The sequence below is a fragment of the Oryx dammah genome, unplaced genomic scaffold (assembly GCF_014754425.2).
Source record: "Oryx dammah isolate SB20612 unplaced genomic scaffold, SCBI_Odam_1.1 HiC_scaffold_27, whole genome shotgun sequence".
NCBI lineage: Eukaryota > Metazoa > Chordata > Mammalia > Artiodactyla > Bovidae > Oryx > Oryx dammah.
This window is the reverse complement of record NW_024070211.1, coordinates 20,423,586-20,450,207: the sequence shown is the minus strand read 5'-3', so window position 1 is coordinate 20,450,207 and position 26,622 is coordinate 20,423,586. Positions and strand designations below refer to the sequence as shown.

Below are 26,622 nucleotides of genomic sequence, written 5' to 3'. Positions count from 1 at the left end.
GGAGAAATTGAAATTGAAGATCAAAACTCTCCTATCTCTGCCTTTGCAAGGAATTGAGAGGATCTCATGGAAAAGAGTCACTGCTTTGAGACAAATCTCACGGCAGATAAATATCTCCTTTATACTCTAAAATATGGATTTGACTTTTTGGCAAGGTCTAATCACGTCACAAGCACACAATGAGTTAGGTACTCACAGGGGTAACTAAAGGGAGTAAAAAACCTAAATGAAAGGCCACACTGTACATCACTGGACATGTCATATAATGCCTCCCAACCCTCCACATGCTGTTTTTTCTAGAAATTCTACTTGGAGGAATACTTGCCTTTTTCTCCTTTGGAGCCTTGTCTTCCTGGAGGACCCACTTTGCCTTTTATTCCTTGTGGTCCAGGTTGCCCAACAGTACAATATACAACTTCACAGTGGGATAGGGGAGTGCAGAGAGAATCACACAATTTTTGTGAACATCTACTACCAAACAAGTAGAAGTGTCTCTCATACTTCAATCATCCCCTTACTCTGATTCTTTCTTCCACTCCTGTCTTAAGATTCTTTCTCTCTGATATAAGAATATGTACACAAATAGACTATACAGTTGTCACAGCAAGCTTCTGGTACCATAACCATTATTAAAACCATCTCTAATTTCAGCCCTAATTTAGTGGGTTGTAGGGTAAGGTAGGGAATAAAAAACAAACAAATATACCAAAACAAAACAAATAAAGTAAGAATCAGTGTATGGCACAGATCATTTTTCCCCATTCAATTATCAATAATTACCTAATAAAGAAAGCATAAAGCAGAGTTTGTAAAAGCAAAAATTCAGAGATATCTGATCAAAGATGACAGATAAAGTACAAACAGTAAGTTCCTTGCTCTCTCCAAACAGACAGTAAAAGAATATTAAAAAAAGACAGAATTCTTTAAGACAAGGAAACAACAGCAAAAACAAACAAACAAAAAATGTAACAAGATTTATCAGATTTTAAAAAGCTGAACTCCAAGCAGGCTGTGGGGGAAGCAGAAAAAGAACACAGCTGACTGAAAAATCTCTCCTAAAGTTCAGGAATTGGTATCTCTGAAGCAAACAGTGAGGCCCCACACAGGATGACTGGTCAAAGAAACAGCTAGTTAAGAACTCTTTCTTAAAAATTGTAGCAGAAAAAAACAAACTCCTTCAAATAAGATAAAACAGACAATACAGTAAGAAGAAATCTTTAAAAAATAAACTATATAGTTTAAAAAGCAGACAAAGGAAGGCATTTCATCCCTGAGACATGAACAAGCTTCTGCAAAATGACACAGTAAGAGAGAACAACACCAACAACAAAATTCTCAGAAATTTTTAAAAAATGGTTATGAAAGTAGAAACTTAAAAATTGAGAAGCAGAGTTGGAATATGGAGTTGAGGAAGTCTACCAGAAAGTGTTAGGAAAAATAAAAAGATGAAGACAATAGGTGAAGATTTGAAAAAGAGATGTATAGGATTGATTCTGAAATAGACAAATATATTGAGTCCAGAAATAGAAAGCAGAGGGAAAAAGCACAGAATATTTTCCAAAAAATTACTTCAAGACATTTTTCCAGAAAGGAGGGATTTATGTTCAATTGAAACTGCTCTGAGTCCCTGCAAATTTACCCACACTGAGGTAAATCACTGTGAAATTTATGGACATTGAATACAAAGAAAAATTCCTAGAAGCTTTCAGAGAAGAAAGAGACTTTAAACAAAGGATCAACTATCTAAAGATTACTGAACTTCTTAGTAACAACACTAAAAAAAAAAAAAGGAAAATGCCTTCAAAAACCTGAAGGAAAAAATGATTGCAATCTTGAATTTTATATTCAACCAAACTATCAATCAAATTTCACAGTAGAATAAAGGTATTTCAAATATCCCAAATTTATACACTTTCTCACAAAGCATAATGAGAGAGTAAACCAACACTCAAGGCTGAAGAAAGAAGGGAAAACCACTAGACCATTCAAGTATGACCTAAATCAAATCCCTTACAATTATACAGTGGAAGTGACAAATAGATTCAAGGGATTAGATCTGATAGACAGAATGCCTGTAGAACTATGGATGGAGGTTCTTAATGTTGTACAGGAGGCTGTGATCAAAACCATCTCCAAGAAAAAGAAATTCAAAAAGGCAAAATGGTTGTCTGAGCAGGCCTTACAAATAGCTGAGAAAAGAAGAGAAGTGAAAGGCAAAGTAGAAAAGAAAAGATATATCCAATTGAATGCAGAGTTCCAAAGAATGATTCCTTGGTGATCAATGCAAAGAAATAGAGGAAAACAAAAGAATGGGAAAGACTAGAGATCTCTTCAAAAAAAAAATTAGAGATACAAGGGAAAGTTTTATGCAAAGATGGGCACCATAAAGGACAGAAATGGTATGAACCTAACCGAAGCAGAAGATATTAAGAAGAGGTAGCAAAAATACAGAGAACTATCCAAAGAAGATCTTAATGATCCAAAAAACCAAGATGGTGTGGTCACTCACCTAGAGCCAGACACCCTAGAATGCAAAGTCTAGTGGGCCTTAGGAAGCATCACTATGAACAAAGTTAGTGGAGGTGATGGAATTCCAGTTGAGCTATTTCGAATCCTAAAAGATGATGCTGTGAAAGTGCTGCACTCAATATGCCAGCAAATTTGGAAAACTCAGCAGTGGCCACAGGACTGGAAAAGGTCAGTTTTCATTCCAATCCCAAAGGAAGGAAATGCCAAAGAATGCTCAAACTACCGCACAATTGCACTCATCTCACACACTAGTAAAGTAATGCTCAAAATTCTCCAAGCAAGGCTTCCACAATACATGAACTGAGAACTTCCAGATGTTCAAACTGGTTTTAGAAAAGGCAGAGGAACCAGAGATCAAATTGACAATATCTGTTGGATCATCAAAAAAGCAAGAGTTCCAGAGAAACATCTACTTCTGCTTTACTGACCACGCCAAAGCCTTTGACTGTGCAGATAACAGCAAATTGTGAAAATTCTTAAAGAGATGGGAATACCAGACCACCTTACCTGCCTCCTGAGAAATCTGTATGCAGGTCAAGAAGCAACAGTTAGAACTGGACATGGAACAATGGACTGGTTCCAAATTGGGAAAGGAGTACGTCAAGGCTGTATACTGTCACCCTGCTTTTTATAACTTATATGCAGAGTACATCATGAGAAATATCAGGCTGGATGAAGCACAAGCTGGAATCAAGATTGCTGGGAGAAATATCAACAACCTCAGATATGCAGATGATATCACCCTTTTGCTTGAAAGTGAAAAGGAACAAGAGCCTCTTAATGAAGGTGAAAGAGGAGAGTGAAAATACTGAATTAAAATTCAACATTCAGAAAATGAAGATCATGGCATCTGGCCCCATCACCTCATGGCAAATAGATGGGGAAACAATGGAAACAGTGACATACTTTATTTTCCTGGGCTCCAAAATCACTACAGATGGTGACTGCAGCCATGAAATTAAAAGATGCTTACTCCTTGGAAGAAAAGCTATGACCAACCTAGACAGTGTATCAAAAAACAGAGGCATTACTTTGCCCACAAAATCCATCTAGTCAAAGCTATGGTTTTTCCAGTAGTCATGTGTGGATGTGAGAGTTGGACTATAAAGAAAGCTGAGTGCTGAAGAATTGATGCTTTTGAACTGTGGTGTTGGAGAAGACTCTTGAGAGTCCCCTGGACTGCAAGGAGTCAAACCAGTCAATCATAAAGGAAATCAGTCCTGAATATTCATTAGAAGGACTGATGCTGAACCTGAAGCTCCAATACTTTGGCCGCCTGATGTGAAGAACTGACTCATTGGAGAAGACCCTGATGCTGGGAAAGATTGAAGGCAGGAGGACAAAGGATGAGATGGTTGGATGGCATTACCAACTCGATGGACATGGGTTTGAACAAGCTCTGGGAGCTGGTGATGGACAGGGAAACCTGGTGTGCTGCAGTCTATGGGATCACAAAGAGTTGAATATGACTGAGTGACTGAAATGAACCGAAAGCGACCAAAGAAATATATGAGTTGTGGGGAGAAAGGAACCCAAAGAAAGAGAGGCAGAGACAGAGAGGTAGAGACACAATTCCTAGGATAACGATGAAGGAAGATCTCAAGGCAGGATCTTAGCATCAGCTTTTGAAATTGTAACCTGACCTAACTTGAACAGTCATAAAGCTCCAGAAGAGACTTATTCAAAGAGATAGCACTGGTAATGAGTTAGAATATATGATTAAGAGATTTATACAATTCTCGATGATTTGAGGTTGAATTAGCAATAAGTATATTGAAAACCAAGCAAACACACAAAAAGAATGTTAAGACAATTATTAACTAAATGCCATGCTGGGAAAGCACAAGAGTGATACATATTATTATATGACTAAACCAATGAGTAACATTTATACAACCCTTCAGTATAGATACTGAATATTTAACTAAAATAATGATGATAACTGTATTGATAGGTTGCAGAAATAGAAAATGTGCGTGAGTGGCAAGGAAAGAGGGACATTCATCTGTGGACAGGAAAGTCAAACGATCATGCTCAAACTGAAAAATTACGAAATAGCGACACATGTTTGCTAAATGGTCATAAAAGGCAAATAACAGAACATTTAGCTAACTGTGTGGAAATAATTGCCCCTGGGGTGGACAGAATAGGAGATTCTGGGATGGTTATTTTTCACAAAAGGCTTTATAGAGCTGTTTGACTCTTAAGTCTGGTCTGCATATGACTCATAAAACAAAAACTATATTCAAAAAATAAAAACTGTGCTAATTTACAAAATTCTATCATCACACTTAAATTCTCAACCAAACATTTTCACATACTTTAATTGATGTGGTAAGTCAATATCAGTTGACGTTTTTATATTGTTAATAATACTAACATGGCTTATAAAATATTAGACAACTTTTTAAAAATGTGGAAAGTCACATTTTCTGGATGATACTGCAAATATCAAATGCAACGTAAATGTTATGAAATGCGAATGAAGAGCACTTTACCATCTGATCCTGGAGGTCCCGGCAGTCCCGGCACTCCAGGCAGCCCAGTTGGTCCCTGGTTGCCTGGTTTTCCTGGAGCAGAATCAGCTCTCCCAGGAACACCAGCTGCCCCTGGAAATCCTGGGTGACCAGGAAACCCTCGTGGCCCAGGAGGTCCCGTCATGCCTCCAAGAGAAATCAAGAATGAAAACCACATCTACTTAGATAATCTCACATTAATACTCTCAAAAATTTTTTTCTGTGGAAAAAATAAAAATCAGTACATCTTTCTTAGGCTGTGGAATTTTTTTAAGGAAAAAAATTGTAGTTTAAAAATAACCAAGTATCCCAGCCATCAAAATGCCTCAACTCCTTTGAAACAAGAACACAAGTGGTAATAAGAAAGATTTGGGGAATCAAATTTTCTTACTTTTTGTCCTTTCTTTGGAATTATTGGGAAAGTAGTATATATTATTTAATTAAATTTACTTTTAAAATCTTTCTACCTTGATAATTTGATAGAACCTAAAAGACTCTGATGCTGGGAGGGATTGGGGGCAGAAGGGGAAGGGGACGACAGAGGATGAGATGGCTGGATGGCATCACTGACTCGATGGACGTGAGTCTGAGTGAACTCCAGGACTTGGTGATGGACAGGGAGGCCTGGCGTGCTGCGATTCATGGGGTCGCAAAGAGTCGGACACGACTGAACAACTGAACTGAACTGAAGTGAACCTGAACAAACATATCAACACATTCAGTGAATTAAAATATGAGCTCACAGAAAACAAATACTGTATGATATCATTTATACATGGGATCTAAAAAATACAGTAAACTACTGAATATAAAAAAAGGGAAGCAGGTTTAAAGACATAGAGAACAAATTAGTAGATACTGGAGGGGAAAGGTGAGTGGGGGGGCAATATTGGAGTAGGGAGTGACAAACTATTATGTATAAAATAAGCTACAAAGATATATTGTACAAAATGGGGAATATAGCCAATATTTTATAATAACCATAACTGGTGCATAATCCTTAAAATTGTGAAGTACTATACTTGCTCCTTGGAAGAAAAGTTATGACCAACCTAGACAGCATGTTAAAAAGCAGAGACATTACTTTGCCCACAAAGGTCCATCTAGTCAAAGCTATGGTTTTTCCAGTAGTCATGTATGGATGTGAGAGTTGAACTATAAAGAAAGCTGAGTGCTGAAGAGTTGATGCTTTTGGACTATGGTGTTGGAGAAGACTCTTGAGAGTCCCTTGAACAACAAGGAGATCCAACCAGTCCATCCTAAAGGAAATCAGTCCTGAATACTCACTGGAAGGATTGATGCTGAAACTGAAACTCCAATACTTTGGCCACCTGGTACAAAGAACTAACTCATTAGAAAAGACCTGGATGATGGGAAAGATTGAAGGCAGGAGAAGGAGGGGATGACAGAGGATGAGATGGTTGGATGGCATCACCAACTCAATGGACATGAGTTTGAGTAAACTCTGGGAGTTGGTGACAGACAGGGAGGCCTGGCGTGCTGTAGTCCATGGGGTTGCAAAGAGTCAGATACGACTGAGCAACTGAACTGACTGACTGATACCATACACCTATAACCTGTAATATTGTACAGCAACTATACTTCAATAAAATTTTTAAATAATGAGAAAATAAATGAGGTAATGCATTAAATCATGCAGATAGGCGTCTGTGTGTGTGTGTGTTAGTCACTCAGTCATGTCTGACACTTTGCAACCCCATGGACTGTAGACCGTCAGCCTCCTCTGTCCATGGGACTCTCCAGGCAAGAATACTGGAATGGGTTTCCATTTTCTTCTCCAGGGGATATTTCTGACTCAGGAATCAAACTCAGGTCTCCTGCATTGCAAGTGGATACTCTACCATCTGAACTCTTAGGGTAGCCCTCAGATAGGTATCTAGCATATAATTTTAAGCACTTTGTTTGTATAATTATCATTGACTTGGAGAAGGCAATGGCAACCCTCTGCAGTACTCTTGCCTGGAAAATCGCATGGATGGAGGAGCCTGGTGGGCTGCAGTCCATGGGGTCGCTAAGAGCTGGACATAACTGAGTGACTTCATTTTCACTTTCACTTTCATGCATTGGAGAAGGAAATGGCAACCCACTCCAATGTTCTTGCCTGGAGAATCCCAGGGACGGGGGAGCCTGGTAGGCTTCCATCTATGGGGTCGCACAGTCAGACACGACTGAAGCGACTTAGCAGCAGCAGCAGCAGTATGAGCAGCATACTCATAGCTGCATACTGCATACTCATAGCTGCAGCGGGAGCAGCAGCAGCAGCTCCATATAAGCAGCAATATGCTTATATGGAGATAGTCTTCTAATCTTTTACACTCAGATTAAATGGGGAGCATACTTTCTTAACACAGCCAAAAAATTGGACTCATATAATTATCTATGTAGAGGTAAAATCCTATAACCATGTAGCTTGGTGGAAAGCATAGAGACACTAGATTTGATCCTGGCCTCTGTCCCTGCAGCCACAGGTACCAAAGTAGGTTTGTAACTTATTTAATTCTCTACATCTTCCTCCGAGGCTTCTAATGAGGATGAAACAAATAAGCCACATAAGGACCTCAATGTAGTATCTGGCTATAGCAAGTTCTCAGCGAAGGATTGGAGGTTCAGGGGAGGTCAAAGTAATATTCATTGTGTTCAGGGGAAGTCCGAGTAATGCAGGAGCAGCTGAATCCTGCCTCCCCTTGATACCCTACTGCACCCACCCCGTACTGCAGCTTTGGCTAAAAGACAGCCAGAAGCCCTCATATGATAGCAACCACTTCTCCTAGCTGCTTTCTCCTAAGCACACGTAGTACCAGAATCTCTCGGATGGAAGATGGTGATTATTAAAGATGGCATCCTGGTAGCTCTCGCATCTCACACCCTTGCAGAACCCTGACACTCTCCTAGCATGAAGTGGAGGTCCCTCTCCCCTGCCATGTGGCAGCCTTTGGTGACTGTTCTAACTAATCAACTTTGGTGGGACTGACGCTGTATGGCTTCCCAGGCCAGATTATTAAAGACGATTCAGGTTCTGCTTTGTGAGCTGAAATGCTTGGGACTGGAGTCCTGAACCACCATGGAAGCAATATTATCACCTGGAAGCCACCATGCTGTAAGGAAGTCTAAGTTAGTGCAGAGACACACAGCAAGGTTTGAGACTATATGAGAGACGAATGAGAGAGATGCCTGGCCAGTCCTCATGTTTCTGTCCCAGCTAGTCTACAGCTATAACTAGATGAAAATCTTTGCTCTGGAATCACTTGGGTTTATGCCTCCTGAATTCCTGAACCTTGGAAAGAGTGAACGGTATATACTGAATGTTGTTGTTTTAAACCACTAGGTTTGGGGTTACTTGTTTAGCAACAGACAACTGGAACCCCGTTTGTCATCAGTAATGTAGCACCCAAAGTAAATAGATGGCTTTCATTCTTGTGTGCATATGTGCTGAGGCTTTACATATATTTTCAGACATTAGCTTTACTCCTCAAACAACTTGTAAAGGTTGTACCTTATAGATAAGACACAGTAAATTTAGGCCCAATATAAGAAATGCTAATAATAGCTAACATAGTGAGTCTTTATGCCAAGTTTTATTCTAAAAACTATACATAATACTTCTTTCAACTGTAACAAGAACTCAATTTTGCAGATGGGAAAACTGAGGAACAGAGAGGTTTAATAAGTGCCCAAGATTACACAGCTTGTAAGCACTAGAACATGAAACATTGTTCAGTTCAGTTCAGTTCAGTCGCTCAGTCATGTCCAACTCTTTGCAACCCCATGAACCGCAGCACGCCAGGCCTCCCTGTCCATCATCAACTCCCAGAGTCCACCCAAACCCATGTCCATCGAGTCAGTGATACCATCCAATCATCTCATCCTCTGTCGTCCCCTTCTCCTCCTGCCCTCAATCTTTCCCAGCATCAGGGTCTTTTCAAATGAGTCAGCTCTTCACATCAGGTGGCCAAAGAAATGTTAGTTCACTGTATAAACATGTAACTTTTTCACCACACTACATTGATTGTGAAGCTTGGGATTCAATCATAGGTGTTTGCAAAACTTCAAAGTAAATACTATAGACGATTATAAAATTGAATAGGTATAATAAAGGCTACATACATGGGTGTCCTTAAAACAAAATGAACATGTCCTCCTATGGACTTGGTTGCCATCTTGTCTTTATAACGTTCCTTAGACCTGACTTAGAATGAACCTGAAAGCTGCCTGCTTGCTGTCTCACCCCAGGGCCAGGGAAAAAGCTCAACCAGCTTCCAACAGGGAGAATGGGTTACAGTGTACAGCACACTGCAGACTCGATCACCCACCGACAGGACACAATATCAGCGAAGTTGTGGCCAGCATTAAAACCATTTTTTTTTTTCAAAAGAAAAGAATGGAATAGAAATGGGAGTGTCTCATATACCCCACAGATATTATTCTGTGAGATTTGTGTTTCAACCATATGTATGTATGGATACATATATGTACATGATGTAATGTAAATACTATACCATATAAAATTACTTCTTACTATGGGTTGAAGTCCAAATATGGGTTAATTCTTTTTTAAAAGATTTTTGGGATAAAGAGGCTTCTTGTTTTATACTTGGTTTGAAATTCCCTAGAGACATGTGTTACTTACTCCCACTGGGTTTTGATTTCAATATGCTGGAAGCACTATTTTATTATAAACAAGCCTGAAAGGAGAAATGTAAGACGAGAGCCTAGTACCTCCTGACTGAGAGAGTGGTCTATATGATGTATACAGTCCTGGGTCAGTTAAACCATGGCTACAATGTCTAAAGAGTAAATGAACTAAACAAAGCTTTATTTACTGACTTTGTGGTCATCAGACTCTCCCAAGTGAAAGCCAGTTTCGTGGAAGATTAAACAAGAACTCTGTAGTTCACCGTTGAATATCTCAGAAAACTTTTTACTCCTCAGGAAACAGAACATGAGACAGATTGAATAGAATTACATTTATTCCAGATTTTTCTCCTCACATGTTTAATCAATTCTCCTGGGTTCACAGAATGAAAATACCCTGTAAACTTCTTTTCCTAATATCACTGAGACTATTAACTAAGATAGCACTTGAAGGAGTTGAAAGTCCTTGTGTCAATAGGATTATTTCTCAGGCTTTTTCATCAAATATGACCATGAGCCATAGGGCTTTTATGTGGGGGATGAGACTGTTGTTTTTTGGTTTGGAGGGAAGGGAGGAGAAAACTGTGGCTTTTATTATTATTATTATTATTCACTAAGTGTGAATCAAAATCCTACTTTTTAAATCACAATTTGTATTTCCACATTTCCTACAGAATATTTAAGTTGGGGACTAGGTGGATAAACTAAATTTTAACAACTGTATATCCACAGGGAGAGCCTTCCAAGAAGGTGGTAAAAACCTGAAGACACACTCTAATCCTAGCAGTGGTTTCAAAATCTTATCTGCACGTAGTAATCTTGTGCAGGGCTTCCCCAGTGGTCCTAGTGGTAAAAACTCTTGTGCCAATGCAGGAGACTTAAGAGATGTGTGTTCAACCTGTGGGTTGGGAAGATGCCCTGGAGAAGGAAATGGCAACCCACTCTAGTATTCTTGCCTGGAGAATCCCAAGGACAGAGGAACTTGTGGATTATTGTCCAAAGGGTAGCAATGAGTTGGACACCACTGAAGCTACTTAGCATGCATGCAATCTTGTGGGAAGCCCATTATATATAGATGCTTCTTATCACACCCCTGAGACAGTGACTGAATATTTCTGAGCAGCAGTCTAGGAACCTGGATTTTCTCCAATTAGTCAATTGGTTTGAGTTCTGTGCTTCCTAATCCTAGCTGTGCATTAGAAGTAGGGGGACGATTTTATAACAGTAGATGCCTAGGTGCATCCATACCCCCCAGAGAGTCTGACATTCCTAGTCTGGGTAGGCTCAGCCATCAGTATTTTTGAAACAATCCTAAGATGAGTTGGGCTTTGCCAGTGGCTCAGAAGTAGAGTTTGCGTGCAATGCAGGAGATGCGGTAGGAGCCGCAGGTTCAATCCCTGGGTTGGGAAGATCCCCAGGAGAAGGAAATGGCAACCCACTCCAGTATTCTTGCCTGGGAAATCCCATGGACAGAGGAGCCCAGCAGGCTACAGTCCATGGGGTCACAAAGAGTCAGATACAGCTTCTTGACTAAACAACAAGATGATTTTAGTATCAGCTAGAGTGGACAATCCCTGGTGTGGAGGAGGATATAGCAAACCTGAGCTGTAAAGGCCAGCGGATTCATACCTGCACAGGCTTCCCCTGGTCTACCTGGGGCACCAGGAGGACCACGTGGTCCAACAGCCCCTGTTTCTCCATAGCGGCCGGGGCGCCCTGGATCCCCTGGAGGGCCTGCCAAAAATAATGACATCGTGTATATAGCAAACATATGTATACATTAGAAAATTCATGCACAATTACTTTTCGGGAGGCTTGATCAAGTATAACTGTGAGATGGTTTTGCAGTTTCTCACCACATTTAAAATGCAGTATTTTAGACCCTCCCCGACAGACATGTGAAGTTGAAGTAGTGCTGAATTTGTCGTTGGTTGAGGCTGCCTTCTTCCTGAAGGCAGCATTGTGGCAGGCCTTAGTCAAATGGTTTTAAATGTGTTCAGCAATTAAAATACCTACTTTCTGAAAGGTAACATAATAAAAGTCCCAGCAGGCAGTTTACACACTAACATAAAATTTGATGTCTTATGCTGATAGAGATGATCGAGACGTACATCTCTATTAGCACTTGTATAATTTATACATTATGAAGCCAATACTTTGGCCACCTGATGCGAAGAGCTGACTCATTTGAAAAGACTCTGATGCTGGGAAAGACTGAAGGCAGGAGGAGGAGGAGACGACAGAGGATGAGATGCTCCATAGCATCACTGACTCAATGGACATGGACTTGGGCAAACTCCAGGAGATACTGAGGGGCAGGGAGGCCTGGCGTGCTGCAGTCCATGGGATTGCAAAGAGTCAGACACAACTTGGCGAATGAACAACAACAACAATTACGCATTCATGGTAAAGGCCATATATTTAGCCCACCTAGGCAAATCCCATGGACGGAGGCACCTAGAAGGCTGCAGTCCATGGGGTCGCTAGGAGTCAGACATGACTGAGCGACTTCCCTTTCACTTTTCACTTTCATGCATTGGAGAAGGAAATGGCAACCCACTCCAGTGTTCTTGCCTGGAGAAACCCAGGGACGGGGGAGCCTGGTGGGCTGCCATCTATGGGACCGCACAGAGTTGGACACGACTGAAGCGACTTAGCAGCAGCAGCAGCAGCAGTGTATAAAGAACAGAAAGAGTGGACCGAACTCTTCTTTCAGGACAACTTAAATCCCATTTCAGCATAATTGATAGAGAAGTCAAATGGAACACAAACCTTTGAGTGGAAGAGATGGAGTTACCAAAACCCCTGGTGGTCCTGGGTGCCCACGGTCTCCAGGATCTCCCTGAAATCATTCATTCATTCACTTTTCTTAGAAATATTAATATTCTTCTCCTGTTTCCTGGCACTAAGTAAATATTAGAAGGGCCAAGAGTACATTTGTATAAGAAATAAAGCCTGTAGGCTGACTAGAGAAATAAATAACTCATGATGTTCTAAGAGGAACAAATATAAGTAACCTCCTACCTATAAGCAGAAGTAAACAACCAACTAACAAAGTTCTCCCTAAAGAAAAATAAATCCAAATTCCAAAAATGATTCCATGCCCATAAACTAGATACCTCTGAAGCCATGGAATTTCTTCTATCTATAATAATCATTAATGTCTAATTTGGCACTCTAGGACAAATGGTTTCTTTGCCTATAGCATCTGAACCTACATTTTTTTTTTGCAGCAAATATTGTCCCTCCTTAATTGTGTATCTCAATGCCACCATGGCTTGTCCCACACAAGTGCTGATGGTGAGGTCAGAGGTTACAAAGGAAAGACAAACTGTATTGGTGGTCAGAGCAAAGAGTTCTCCACAGGTCCCTCTGTTTTCAATCATGATACTATATGATCCCTATGGAATTTTTGAAACGTTCAGTACTTTTCATCTGCTTCAGAAAGATCACTTCACAAATGTAAAATATAATCATTACAACATGCATTAAAATAATATATGCAAAACTGACATTTAAAAAATGATATTTTGAAATACTCTAAAAAATAAATTAGATAGCATAAGGGACATAAGCTGTTATTAGATTGTACTCAAATAGGCTCACTTTTTTACCTTTGGGCCAAGAAATCCAAATGACCCAGGATCTCCAACCAGTCCTGATTCCCCCTACAAGTAACAAAAAGCATGCTTAAAAAAAAAAAAAAGTGATTGTAACATTTTATCTCATTGACAAATTATCTCATTCTCATTTTATCTGAATGACACATGCTCCCTGAGATTCTATACAAAATCTTAACATGGTTTTAGGTTGCATCAGAGTTTTGTGCTCTAGTTTGCACCCACAACAAAATTATATAATTTACAAAATAAATGTGTTTCCTCTGCCATTACTGTGTATGAGTTTACATGTCCTGGTACAACTTTTGAATGATACTGAATTGCATCTACTAATAAAAATGTATTTATCATCTCTATAATGGTATACATTTACCTTTAATCCTGGAAAACCTGGAGATCCATAGGAACCAGGGTCCCCCTAATAAATTCACAAAAATAAACACAAGCAAAATTAAATAAAAATACATAAACCAATTCAGTGAATCATTTTTCACCTTATGAGATTGTTTTTGGGATTTTTAATCATGGCTACAAAGATAACTGAATAAAGGAAATAAACATAAAAGAGATTCCATTTCTTTACAACATTTGCTATTTTAATTACTCTTTAATATTATTTTAAAAAATCATGTCCTCTCCAGTGATATAAATTAAGAATATAGTTTTGTTGTTTTTATTGCTCTTCTACTTTAATTTATTTAATGTAATGCTTTCACTGAGCTAAATATCTTTGAATCATTGCAATATAATTTGTCTGGAGATTAATAGTTGCTCTATGCATTATCAGCAATCAAAATTACTATGGAAGTCAATATTGCCTCATTAAGTACTAAATCTGGAGTCAAATAAACTCAGTGTCCACACCTGTTTGGGTCTGGCCTTCATCGTGACTCTGTGAATGGGGATCCCATTAGCAACAGGTATAGAGATGTTGAGGCCTGATGCTGTACTTTTTGTTTTCTAGCTACTATCCATAGATCAGTACTTTCTTTTGTCAAATAGGCTTAACTAAACAATTCCAAGCTACAATCACACTGACACTGAGCCAGTGAGAAAATGTCATGATCCCATTTTTGTTATTGTTTAGCTCTAAGTTGTGTACAACTCTTTGCAACCCCATGGACTGCAGCACGCCAGGCTTCCCTGTCCTTCACTAGCTCTCGGAGTTTGCTCAAACTCATGTCCATTGAGTCAAGGATGCCTTCCAACCATCTCATCCTCTGTCACTCCCTTCCCCTTGGCCCTCAGTTTTTCCCAGCATCAGGGTCTTTTCCAATGAGTTCACTCTTCACATCAGGTGGTCAAAGTATTGAAGCTTCAGCTTCAGTATCAGTCCTTCCAATGAATATTCAGAGTTGATTTTCTTTAGGATTGACTGGTTTGATCTCCCTGTAGTCTAAGGAACTCTCAAGAGTCTTCTCCAACACCACAGTTCAAAAGCATCAATTCTTCAGCGCTCAGCTTTCTTCACAGTCCAACTCTCACATCCATACATGACCACTGGAAAAACCATAGCCTTGACTAGATGGACCTTTGCTGGCAAAGTAATGTCTCTGATTTTGAATATGCTATCTAGGTTGGTCATAACTTTTCTTCCATGGAGTAGGCATCTTTTAATTTCATGGCTGCAGTGATTTTGGAGCCCCCCAAAATAAAGTCTGAAACTTTCACTGTTTCCCCATCTATTTCCCATGAAGTTACGGGACCAGATGTCATGATCTTCGTTTTCTGAATGTTGAGCTTTAAGCCAACTTTTTCACGCTCCACTTTCACTTTCATCAAGAGGCTTTTTAGCTCCTCTTCACTTTCTGCCTTAAGGGTGGTGTCATCTGCATATCTGAGGTTATTGATATTTCTCCTGGCAATCTTGATTCCAGCTTGTGCTTCTTCCAGCCTAGCGTTTCTCATGATGTACTCTGCATAGAAGTTAAATAAGCAGGGTGACAATATACAGCCTTGACTTACTCCTTTTCCTATTTGGAACCAGTCTGTTGTTCCATGTCCAGTTCACTTCCTGCCAATTCTCCCATCTTTTGCTTACCTGTTTTATCCAAATGATGTGCACAGAAGGGATGCTCTGGAGCCTTTAGCTATCGCACAATTCTTGCTGAGCAAAACATACTCCTCTTTAAGAAAATCTCCACTTTTGAGCTCTCAGAATTATTGATTGAATCTTACAAAAATGTGAGAGAGAAATGCCTCCAAACTCAGTGACGATAAAGACAGCATGAAGGAGCCTTACCCGAGGTCCTGGAAACCCAGGAATCCCTTTCTCTCCTTTTCTCCCAATACCAGGTTTTCCCTTAAAGACATAACAACATTTAGAGGGGTTTAAGCAACTATATTTCAGCAATATGGAATGCAAAAACTAAATAAGAAATAAACATTACTGCCATCAACTTAAAGAAAATAAATACTTTGGAATAGTCTTCCTACACAATTATGATAAAATAGTGAAAAATTCTAGTAACAGATCAGCATTTAAGGGAAGGATAATAACCAAGTAAAATTTTTAAAAAGGAAGATAGTACATCATACAAATTTTTTAACATTATTTGAATAAATTACCTTGGCTCCTGGTGGTCCAGGAGGTCCAGTCATTCCAGGCAGTCCTTTAATACCCTAAAATTTACAAAGAATATAATCTGCCTTACTCTTATTTAACATACTGAATTACACCTGTTTCAGAAATTACCTCTTTCAACAACCGTTCTCCTAACTTTTTAATAAAGGATTACCCTTCAACTGTTTCTAACTAACAACTAAGATCCAAGGGCCTGACACTCTTTAAACCTGACACTCTTCAGGTCGGTTCTGTGTGAGAGTGTAACCTCATGGGGCATGGAGGAGGGGCGGTGGGGAGGGAGCCACCATGGGACCAGGGCAGGAGATGCAAGCTGGGAAGCTGCAACAGCGGTGTAGCTGTTGAGAGGAGAGGCTCATTTTGAACAATGTAGTGAAACTGAATCCAGTAACTGAAAGCTGATAGGAGAATTTGCACATGGCATCAGTAACATCAGTGCTGGAGGCTGAGAAAGGAATCAACATTTGCCACGAGTCTATTATGTGCCCAGCTCTATGCAGCTGTCACCTTTTCAATTACCCAAGCATCAGATCCATATGTAACATCTAAAGGACAACTGGACTTCCAGTGGTCTTCTCAGCCACCATATCAAAGACACAAATAGGGGTCTAAATCCTGGAGGACATGTCACCATTTGCAACCCAAGCTAGATCTGCCACTCAGCAGCTGGGCATACTTGAGAATACTGGTAAACCTTTCCAAGCCTCCTTTTTTCAGCTCTGTATAGTGGAGCTAATAATAGTACCAATCTGTGAAGGCTTGGGATGGAGGCAGTGTGGCACGTAGGTACTCAGCTCTTTGCTGGCATGGGAATATGTTCAGAAAATGTCGGCTATGACTACTTTATCAAAGTATCATATGAGTTGAGAATTACCTTTTCTCCTTTATAGAGACCAGAATCAGGTGGCTGCACCAACAGAGTGGGTCCCGGAGAACCTTGTTGGCCAACCTCACCCTTTAAAAAAAAAATCAGTATAATAAGAAGGCCATTTTTAACTTTATTTTGACATGAAATTTGAAACAAAGAAGCTTTTCATAAGTGTGATGTAATGCTTATAATCCTGTGTAAACATGTATCATGGATTTAAAATAAAAAACTTGGCAAATATGTCACTTAATTTTAAATGTTTATTATTTTTCATAAATAATACATACTTATTGTTAAAAATGAATTAAAAAAATAAAAGTGATCCATAATCCTACTATCCAGAGACAGTATTTATTAAAACTTTAGTACAGCTCTTTTGATGTGCGTGTGCTTGTATTATGTTCGTGTATACACACATGTATACATATAAATATATGTGCAGAATATGCATGTGCACACACATGTATATGTGACTAAATGGTGTGTTAAACATATTAAAATATATTATAAAACTAGTAAAACTATATAATGTCATTTAAATATAGAATACAGTTTATATTTTTATATTTTATTAAAATTTTAAGTCACTTAATATATTTTACAACAATATTTTTTGCACATTTACCTATTATACTAGAAATTCTTTAAAAAACTTGATTTTCATAAGGCATTTCTATTTGCAATTTTTTAAGGAATCTCCACACTGTTCTCCATAGTGGCTGTACTAGTTTGCATTCCCACCAACAGTGTAGGAGGGTTCCCTTCTCTTCACACCCTCTCCAGCATTTATTGCTTGCAGATTTTTGGATCGCAGACATTCTGACTGGTGTGAAGTGGTACCTCATTGTGGTTTTGATTTGCATTTCTCTAATAATGAGTGATGTTGAGCATCTTTTCATGTGTTTGTTAGCCATCCGTATGTCTTCTTTGGAGAAATGTCTATTTAGTTCTTTGGCCCATTTTTTGATTGGGTCGTTTATTTTTCTGGAATTGAGCTGCAGGAGTTGCTTGTATATTTTTGAGATTAGTTGTTTGTCAGTTGCTTCATTTGCTATTATTTTCTCCCATTTGGAAGGCTGTCTTTTCACTTTGCTTATGTTTTCCTTTGTTGTGCAGAAGCTTTTAATTTTAATTAGATCCTATTTGTTTATTTTTGCTTTTATTTCCAGAATTCTGGGCATACACACGGAGGAAACCAGAATTGAAAGAGACACATGTACCCCAATGTTCATTACAGCACTGTTTATAATAGCCAGGACATGGAAACAACCTAGATGTCCATCAGTAGATGAATGGATAAGAAAGCTGTGGTACATATACACAATGGAGTATTACTCAGCCATTAAAAAGAATACATTTGAATCAGTTCTGATGAGATGGATGAAACTGGAGCCAATTATACAGAGTGAAGTGAGCCAGAAAGAAAAACACCAATACAGTATACTAACACACATATATGGAATTTAGGAAGATGGCAATGATGACCCTGTATGCAGGACAGCAAAAAAGACACAGATGTGTATAGCGGACTTTTGGACTCAGAGGGAGAGGGAGAGGGTGTGATGATTTGGGAGAATGGCATTGAAACATGTATAATATCATGTAAGAATCGAAATACCAGTCTATGTCTGATGCAGGATATGACACGCTTGGGGCTGACGCGCGGGGATGACCCAGAGAGATGTTGTGGGGAGGGGGGTGGGAGGGGGGTTCATGTTTGGGAACGCATGTACACCTGTGGTGGATTCATGTCAATCTATGCCAAAACCAATACAGAATTGTAAAGTAAAAATTAAAAATAAATAAATAAATAAATTTATTAAAAAAAAAAAAAACTTGATTTTCAACACCTATGCAATAATCTATCATAATAATATATTATCACTTACTAAGTTATTCCACTTTGGTTTGACTTAGGTTATATCTAGTTCTTTAATATTTTACATCTCTTTGTGGGAAATCATGAGTCAAAAGTTTTCTTTTGGGTCATTAGAGATGTTCTCTACAAGGAAAAAATATTCCTTGGATTGGTTTTGCCACAATACAATCAAAACACACCCTTAATTACAAGGTAGTTATTTCATACTTTTCTGAATATTTCTAATATTTTACACCTGGAATTATCTTCCCTCTTGTGTTAAAAACAGGTGATAGGTCAGGTTGTCACCTGTGTGTAGAAACTAGGCCCTTACTAGACTGGGATCCTCTGGGCAAGTTTCTTAAAATCTTCTTATCCCTAGTTTCCTTAACTCCTCAAAATCTTTCTCTCCTTCTCTGTGAAATGGGGATTATAATACTGCCTGCCTCAAAGTATTGTTTTATTGAATAGATAATGCACATAAAATGCTTATTACTTTCTGCATAGTAAATAAAAAAATATAACCAATAATTCAATTTCCACCCACACCTGGGAAACTACAGAAGAACCAGGAGGTTAGAGATGTGGGTTTTGTTTGTTTCTCTTGATGTACCCTGGTACCTAACACAGTGAGGGTGTAGCAGCCATTCTAGTGGCTTCTGTTGCATGAATAAGTAATTGAACAAATGCATAAACACTGTGCATTTGCTTAAGAAATACATAATATGGATTCGTAAGATAACAATACTTATTCCTATAACTGGAATAAAACTATATAAAACCCACATAGGCTGGCAAGCAAGGAGCCTCTTCCAAATGTCGGTCATGCTACTGTTTTTTTTTAAATATTGTGACAGTGCCACATATTCATTTCAGTCAAAAATACAAAAAGATAAATTATGAAGAACAAAATGTAAATGATCCATAATCGTATCCCCTAGGAAAACATGAGTAATAACCATTTAGGACAGTCTGCTCTAAAAATGGAGTGGCCAACATGGTCTTGAGCATTGTGAGAGCTCTGCACCAACATTTCAAAATTATGCCTTTGTTTACCTAACAATCAAAAGAAATTTTTAAAAGCGTATTTTGGATAATTTGAACAGTCACCTCATAGTCAAATATTTCCACGTTACTGTAGGAGTAACAGCCTGAGTTTGCAAACACATGCAACTGTGTTGGTGCTGAGTTCTCTAACTTGGCCATGCTTCCTCACTGTGTGAGGTTTCTTAAAGTGGGGTGCACAGGTTTAGGGGTTCTGATAAACATATTCCAACTTTGGAAAACATTGTTTTCATCTATTTTTTTCCTCAGTCATTTCTCTAAGTTAGTGGTTCTCAAGATTGGGAGTCACGGAGCATGGGGAGGAAGGGGAGACTTTGGATGTGCCTCCCTTCAGGAACATTTGGCAAGATCGTTTGACATATTTGGTTGTCACAATGAAGCAGAAGGAATCTTACCAACATCTAGTAGGTAGAGGCCAGGGACGCTGCTAAACATCCTACATTGCATAGGACAGCCCCACAATAATACATTAGTATTATGAAGGTTGAGAAATTCTACTCTACATGTAGATTTTAACTTTTGTTGTTGTTTTGGTTTTACAAAGTACACCTGTACTTTCTGCTTAGCATCACACTTTCCCACATCATGATGTCTTCCAATATATTTTTGGCAAGTGTGTCCTTCTGTTAAATGGATGTACAGTAACTTACCCAACCATGCTGGGACCCCCTGAGAGGGAGGGATCAGCTCTGTCTCACTAAAGCCCCACCCCCAGCACCAAACCTAGCCTGGCACAGGGTGGATGCTCAGTGTCTTTTTACCCAGAGTTGTTGAAAGAGCCCCTCACCAGGGACTACCCTGATGGTCCAGTAGTTAAGAATCTACTTTACAAGCCAGCGGATACAGGTTTCATCCCTGGTTGGGGAACTAGCATCCCACTTGCTGGAAGCAACTAAGCCTGAAATCTGCAACTACTGAGCTCGCAAGCCTCAATCAGCAACTACTGAGCCCACGAGCTGCAATGAAAGATCCCACATGACAAAACCACAATCCCACGTGCTGCAACTAAGACCCAACACAGCCAAATAAATAAATAAATATTTTTTTAAAAAGGGCCCCTCACCAGCTCTTAAACACTGCAGATTGCTTCTAGATGAACAGCCACCATAAAGCACTTTGCTAAAGCTTGTCCTTATTTAGTGTCCTACTTCAGCAGAAAGGACTATAAGTTTGAAGGGTGGAAGCATGTGGCTCAATGCCTTGGATTGCAGCTATTTATATTTTTACTTATGTGTGAAGTTTCGGATTCTGATGAAATTTGTAAAATTAAGTCAAACAAATCTGTAATTAAACATAATTGTTACTCTGGATGTATTCCCAGAATCATTCCATCTCTTTGGCCTAGGAGGAAGTGTGTCATATAAATTAATTTGAATTTACTATTAGATTTTGTCAAAACTGTCATTCTACAGCCAAGGGTAAGGGTAACTTAATAAGTCAGTGAAGACAAATCCTTAGCCACAAAACTGGGCAGTAATGAGAGATGAACACAAGTTAAGTGATCATCAGAACAGCCTTCTAGACATGGGCAGTTCATACATTTTAACACCTGCTCCTCCACGCAAAATGAGATTCTTACCGGGTCTCCCATTTGCCCCTTTACTCCTATACCAGGATTACCCTGGAAAAGAAAACAAAACAGAAACTCATTGCTTTTGAAAATTAAAGAAGAACTACAAGCAAGTAAGACTTCTGGCTAGGTAATTTGTTGAAGTGTATTAAATAGGGCTTCCCTGGTGGCTCAGTGGTAAAGAAACTGCCTGCAATGCAGGAGACCTGGGTTTGATCCCTGACTTTGGAAGATCCCCTGGAGAAGGAAATCACAACCCACTCCAACTCCAGTATTCTTGCCTGGGAAATCCCATGGACAGAGGAGCCTGGGGGGGGGCTGCAGTCCATGGCATCGCAAAAGTCAGACGCGACTGAGCGACTAAACAATGATTTATTAACTACTTTGGGAATTTTAAAAAGAGGGAAGACATGATTCTGACAAACATCAGTGGTCTCTTGTCTTGTTGGACATGGACATTACTTGTGTGTGTTACTCATGGCTGCCTACCTTTAAGCCTGGACTCCCAGGGGGGCCTGGAGGTCCCTAAATGAACAGCAAAAACACACAAATCACTCATCAGTCACAGAAATCTGAATGTGTCCTTGTTGGGTGTCTCCAGCTCTTCTTTAGGAAACCCTTAATTTTGAAACATGCACAATGGACTTCTTACCACAGCTGGGCTGCTTGTCCCCCCGCTCCAATGCCACCCCCAGGGGGGATCTGTCTCAGAATGGACTCACACTCATAATGGTGGGTGTGCGCTGATTCATCAGGTCGCACAAAGGACCCACCTCTGCCTGACCCAAGACTGCAATTCTGGTTTCTTCCGCTTTATTTAAACGTCAAGCTGGGGCTTCTAGAGGAACAGCATCAGCAATGCGGTACTTACTGCTAACCCAGGCTCTCCCGGGTACCCCGCTGGGCCTGCTGGGCCTCTCACTCCCCTTGATCCCTAAACAGGAGAAAAATCAGTGTCTTTGTTACTAAAAACTATAAGCATTGTTCTTGCAACAGCTGCATGAATCCCAGGTAGATAAAGACCTAGGAGAAGTCAGTTCCAGATACACCTGCTCTCCTGGGTGGTCCTGGACAGCAGCCCTGACACAGCTGGGAAAAGGGCACAGAGCAGGCAGGCAGCTCAGGTGGGGGTGCCTGACCCCTACGTCTGAGACTAAATTAAGACCCAAAGATCAAAGAAATCTTGTTCCACATATAACTTTAATAGACATCAAGATACTTTCAGTTGCCGAGAGAAATATCAATAAACTCAGATATGCAGATGACACCACCCTTATGGCAGAAAGTGAAGAAGAACTAAAGAGCCTCTTGATGAGAGTGAAAGAGGAGAGTGAAAAAGTTGACTTAAAACTCAGCATTCAGAAAATGAAGATCATGGCATCCGGTCCCATCATTTCATGGCAAATAGATGGGGAAACAGTGGAAACAGTGAGAGACTTTATTTGGGGGAGCTCCAAAATCACTGCAGATGGTGACTGCAGCCATGAAATTAAAAGACACTTACTCCTTGGAAGAAAAGCTATGACCAACCTAGACAGCATATTAAAAAGCAGAGACATTACTTTGCCAACAAAGGTCCATCTAGTCAAGGCTATGGTTTTTCCAGGAGTCATGTATGGATCCGAGAGTTGGACTATAAAGAAAGCTGAGCACTGAAGAATTGATGCTTTTGAACTGTGGTATTGGAGAAGACTCTTGAGAGTCCCTTGGACTGCAAGGAGATACAATCAGCCCACCCTAAAGGAAATCAGTCCTGAATATTCATTGGAAAGACTGCTGCTGAAGCTGAAACTCCAATCCTTTGGCCACCTGATGCGAAGAACTGACTCACTGGAAAAGACCCTGATGCTGGGAAAGATTGAAGGTGGGAGGAGAAGGGACTGACAAAAGATGAGATGGTTGGATGCATCACCAACTCAATGGACATAAGTTTGAGTAAACTCCAAGAATTGGTGATGGACAGGGAGGCCTGGTGTGCTGCAGTCCATGGGGTCACAAAGAGTTGGACACAACTGAGCAACTGAACTGAACATTAAATTAAAATATTAATATAGTTATACTCTATTCTTTCAACATGCCTAAAGGATCAATGTGAATAGGAATGTCCCCAGTTCAAGATCAAGGCAATTCAGCCTTAATTTTCTGGAACATGTTAAGTTGTGGCATGATACACAAATTCACAAGGAAAGGTAATAGGGGGCAGTTCTAGAAGTATGAACAGAGGCACTCTGTTCTCCAGCTCACCCTGCCCACATCCGATGATTTGTGAGCATGCACTGGCATTTCTCTCTCCTAAAGGATGAACTGCTACTTATTTTAACATCGACACTGAGGTATCTATTGAAAACAAAGCAATGAGCTTCCAGAGTAGGAAGAGAACCAACCTGGGAAATAATACCATCAACAGCCAGAAGTCACCAAATGAAATTACGGTGAACCATTAGGAGGCAAAATTGCTTTCAGTTTTAATCTTGTGAACATTGATGAACTGGAACAAGTCTAATCACTGAATTACAAATTCCAGGAACAAGAGGATGGTGCAAAATATTAAACACAATATACAATTACTGATTCAGCAGGCAAAAATCACTTTCACTGGACATATATGATTTAGGTAGTTTCAAAGAGGTACATTTTCGTAAATATTAAGTGACTATGGCTACCTGAGCAATACCAAATGATCACTGCAAGACAGAAGAGGCAGGTAAGCAGGAGCCAGCTGAGATTCAAGGATGGCCCCGTGAGCCTGTGATCAGTGCAGTCACATAGGCCTTGTATTTGATTTAAAGCTCTGCTGTCATCATCTTGAAATCTGTAATAATTTTTGAACAAGAAACCTACGTTTTCATTTTGCACTGAGCGGGCCCTGCAAATTTAGGTAACCTGTCTTGCTAGTGGGGTTAGGTTAGTGGGGACCTACTAACCTACTAGTGGGGACCATAGCTTATCCGAGGAGCAAACAGAAGCTCAGGGCCTGCCCCAAAGACTTACTGGTGAGCCGGGAGGTCCTGGGTCCCCTCTGTCGCCCTGCAACAGTAATGGTACATTGCATTAGAAGAGCAACACTGTTCCCCTCAAATACACAGGATGTAAAAGAAGAAACACACACACACGGGAATTATCTGGACAGTCTGTGCAGTTTGTTCAGTTTGTCAGCACAGAACAGACAGCTGTGGATAGAGCTCTGTGGAGGTGCTTTCCTGATTTTATTCTTAAGCCCCCAACTGCACTTCTACTCATTCAAAACCAACCAACACCAGGGAAAGATCGCTGAAGTCGTGAGGACGTGGAACCAATTTGCAGAGCGGGAATAGAGACGCAAGGTACATTACGGACATGTGGACACAGCTGGGGAGGGGAGTGTGGCATGAACTGGGAGATCAGGACTGAGAATATACACTACCAGGCGTAAAAGAGATAGTGGGAGGCTGCCGTAAGCACAGAGGCTCGGCTTGGTGCTCTGTGATGACCTGGAGGGGTAGGAGGAGAGGTGGGGTGGGAGGGGAGGCCCCCGAGGGAGGGAATATATATACATATGGCTGATTCCCTTTGTTGTACAGTGGAGGCTAACACAGCCTTGTAAAGCAGCTATACTCCAATAAAAATAAAATATCAATTTTTTAAAAGGGGATTTCATCTTTCATATCTAAATCCTCACTTGAACGGTTCCACTTCCTCAGCCTTTAACCATCTCTCTTCTGACTGGGAGAGCTTGGCTGCCTTAACGGATGCTTTGTTATCACCCAGAGCAGGTGTAAAGGGAATTTGTTTTGCAGTTCCCTCACACTCACTGCCTTTGTGCTCACCTACCGTTTCGTGACTGTCCTGAGACTTTACCTACTTTAAAAAAATCAAGGAGTGTGTCTTCTCTTGAATATGGGCTTTTTTTTTTCCAAAATGTAAAATACATTGTAAAACATACATACGGTAAAATTTAATATTTCAACCATTTTTAAGTGCACAGTTCTGTGGCATTAAATACATTCACCACCTTATATAAACATCACCAGCTTCCATTGTCAAAACTTTTCATTTCTTCAGTGGAAACTTTGTACCAATTAAACATGAGCCGCCCAGTCCTACTCCCTCCAGTCCCTGATAAGCACCATTCTGCTCCCCAACTTTATGAATCCAACTACTAAGAACCTCCTCTAAGTGGAAATCACCCCTGTTGTGTCCTTTTGTGACCAGTTTACTCCACTCAGCATAATGACCACAGCGTTCATCCACGTAGCATTCCAAAGGAAATCTCAGGCCATGTGTTTTCTGCATGGGTTGACCTGTATGGAAAGGAATTCATCTGAAACCCACCCTGATCATAACACTTACCTGCATACCTTTAGTGGCACCTAAAATGAACACTGAATTTCCTTTTTCTCCTTTTTCTCCAGGAAGGCCCTGAAAACAAAATATTCACTTGAGAGAGGAAAAGAGCATATTACTATTTCTGGATTTTCTTTTGCAACTGAAATATTACCAATAAAATTACTGTTATAATCATATTTCACTAGTGGAGATTATTTTATTCTCATTATTATTATCATCCTCAGTTACTCATATATACATATTTAATATGTTTAAGATCTATTAAGGAATCTCCCAAGATGGAATATCTACTAATATATTCATAAACATATTACAAATGTTTATTATACATTATAAATATATTATATATTTATATAAGTTATACATAATGCTAATACACCTATAGCTATTTGCTAATTATTCAGCAGAAAAACTGTATTTTTCCTAACAACATAATGTACATAGTACTTGGATTTTTCTTATAAGTAAATAACATTGAAGTTGTCAGTTAATAATTTATGTCCCAGAAATAGCAAAAAAATTATTTTATCCATTTAACTATTTGTATTCAAAACAGAGCTTAGGTACCCTTTAGATTAACTTTTTTAAAAAAATAACCTGTTTCTTTTAGAAGGTTTTTGCATGTAGCTGCAAGTTTGCTTACATAGAGTAATTTTTAAAAGTGAACAAAGCACCTTAATGTACTCTCACCCCAAAGTTTCCCTATTTAATATCTTAATGTCCTACTTAATATCTTAATACATCTTAAGTTGGTTGCTCAGTCACTCAGTCGTGTCTGACTCTTTGTGACCCCTTGGGCTATAGCCTGCCAGGCTCCTCTGTCTATGGAATTTTCCAGGCAAGAATATTGGAGTGAGGTGCCATTATATCGTATTTCTATGAAGCACATACAGGTTTCAAAGTTAATCCCTGTTAGGAGAGTGTTTGACTTTGCTTCCAAAAGGAGATAACTAGAGTTTTGTGGTAAATTACATCATCAGTTTCCTTGAGAAATCAGATTTACTTATGCAGACAATTGTTGCTTCTCACAGTT

The 26,622-nt window shown here is 39.6% G+C and overlaps 1 protein-coding gene across 2 annotated transcripts in view; it reads right to left on the bottom strand.

The window, feature by feature from the left end:
* Positions 1 to 26,622, bottom strand: part of COL4A4 (collagen type IV alpha 4 chain) — a 146,394-nt gene that overhangs the window by 68,551 nt on the left and 51,221 nt on the right. For both annotated transcript variants that reach the window (XM_040228464.1, XM_040228463.1), the window contains exons 8-21: positions 25,593 to 25,661; positions 24,255 to 24,290; positions 22,135 to 22,197; positions 21,753 to 21,788; positions 21,273 to 21,314; positions 16,777 to 16,857; positions 15,887 to 15,940; positions 15,561 to 15,620; positions 13,692 to 13,736; positions 13,313 to 13,366; positions 12,471 to 12,540; positions 11,328 to 11,432; positions 5,028 to 5,192; positions 326 to 415 (exon numbers count right to left, since the gene is read on the bottom strand). In XM_040228464.1, coding sequence (XP_040084398.1) covers positions 326 to 415; positions 5,028 to 5,192; positions 11,328 to 11,432; positions 12,471 to 12,540; positions 13,313 to 13,366; positions 13,692 to 13,736; positions 15,561 to 15,620; positions 15,887 to 15,940; positions 16,777 to 16,857; positions 21,273 to 21,314; positions 21,753 to 21,788; positions 22,135 to 22,197; positions 24,255 to 24,290; positions 25,593 to 25,661 — 970 coding nt within the window. The remainder of the gene's footprint in view (positions 1 to 325; positions 416 to 5,027; positions 5,193 to 11,327; positions 11,433 to 12,470; positions 12,541 to 13,312; positions 13,367 to 13,691; positions 13,737 to 15,560; positions 15,621 to 15,886; positions 15,941 to 16,776; positions 16,858 to 21,272; positions 21,315 to 21,752; positions 21,789 to 22,134; positions 22,198 to 24,254; positions 24,291 to 25,592; positions 25,662 to 26,622) is intronic.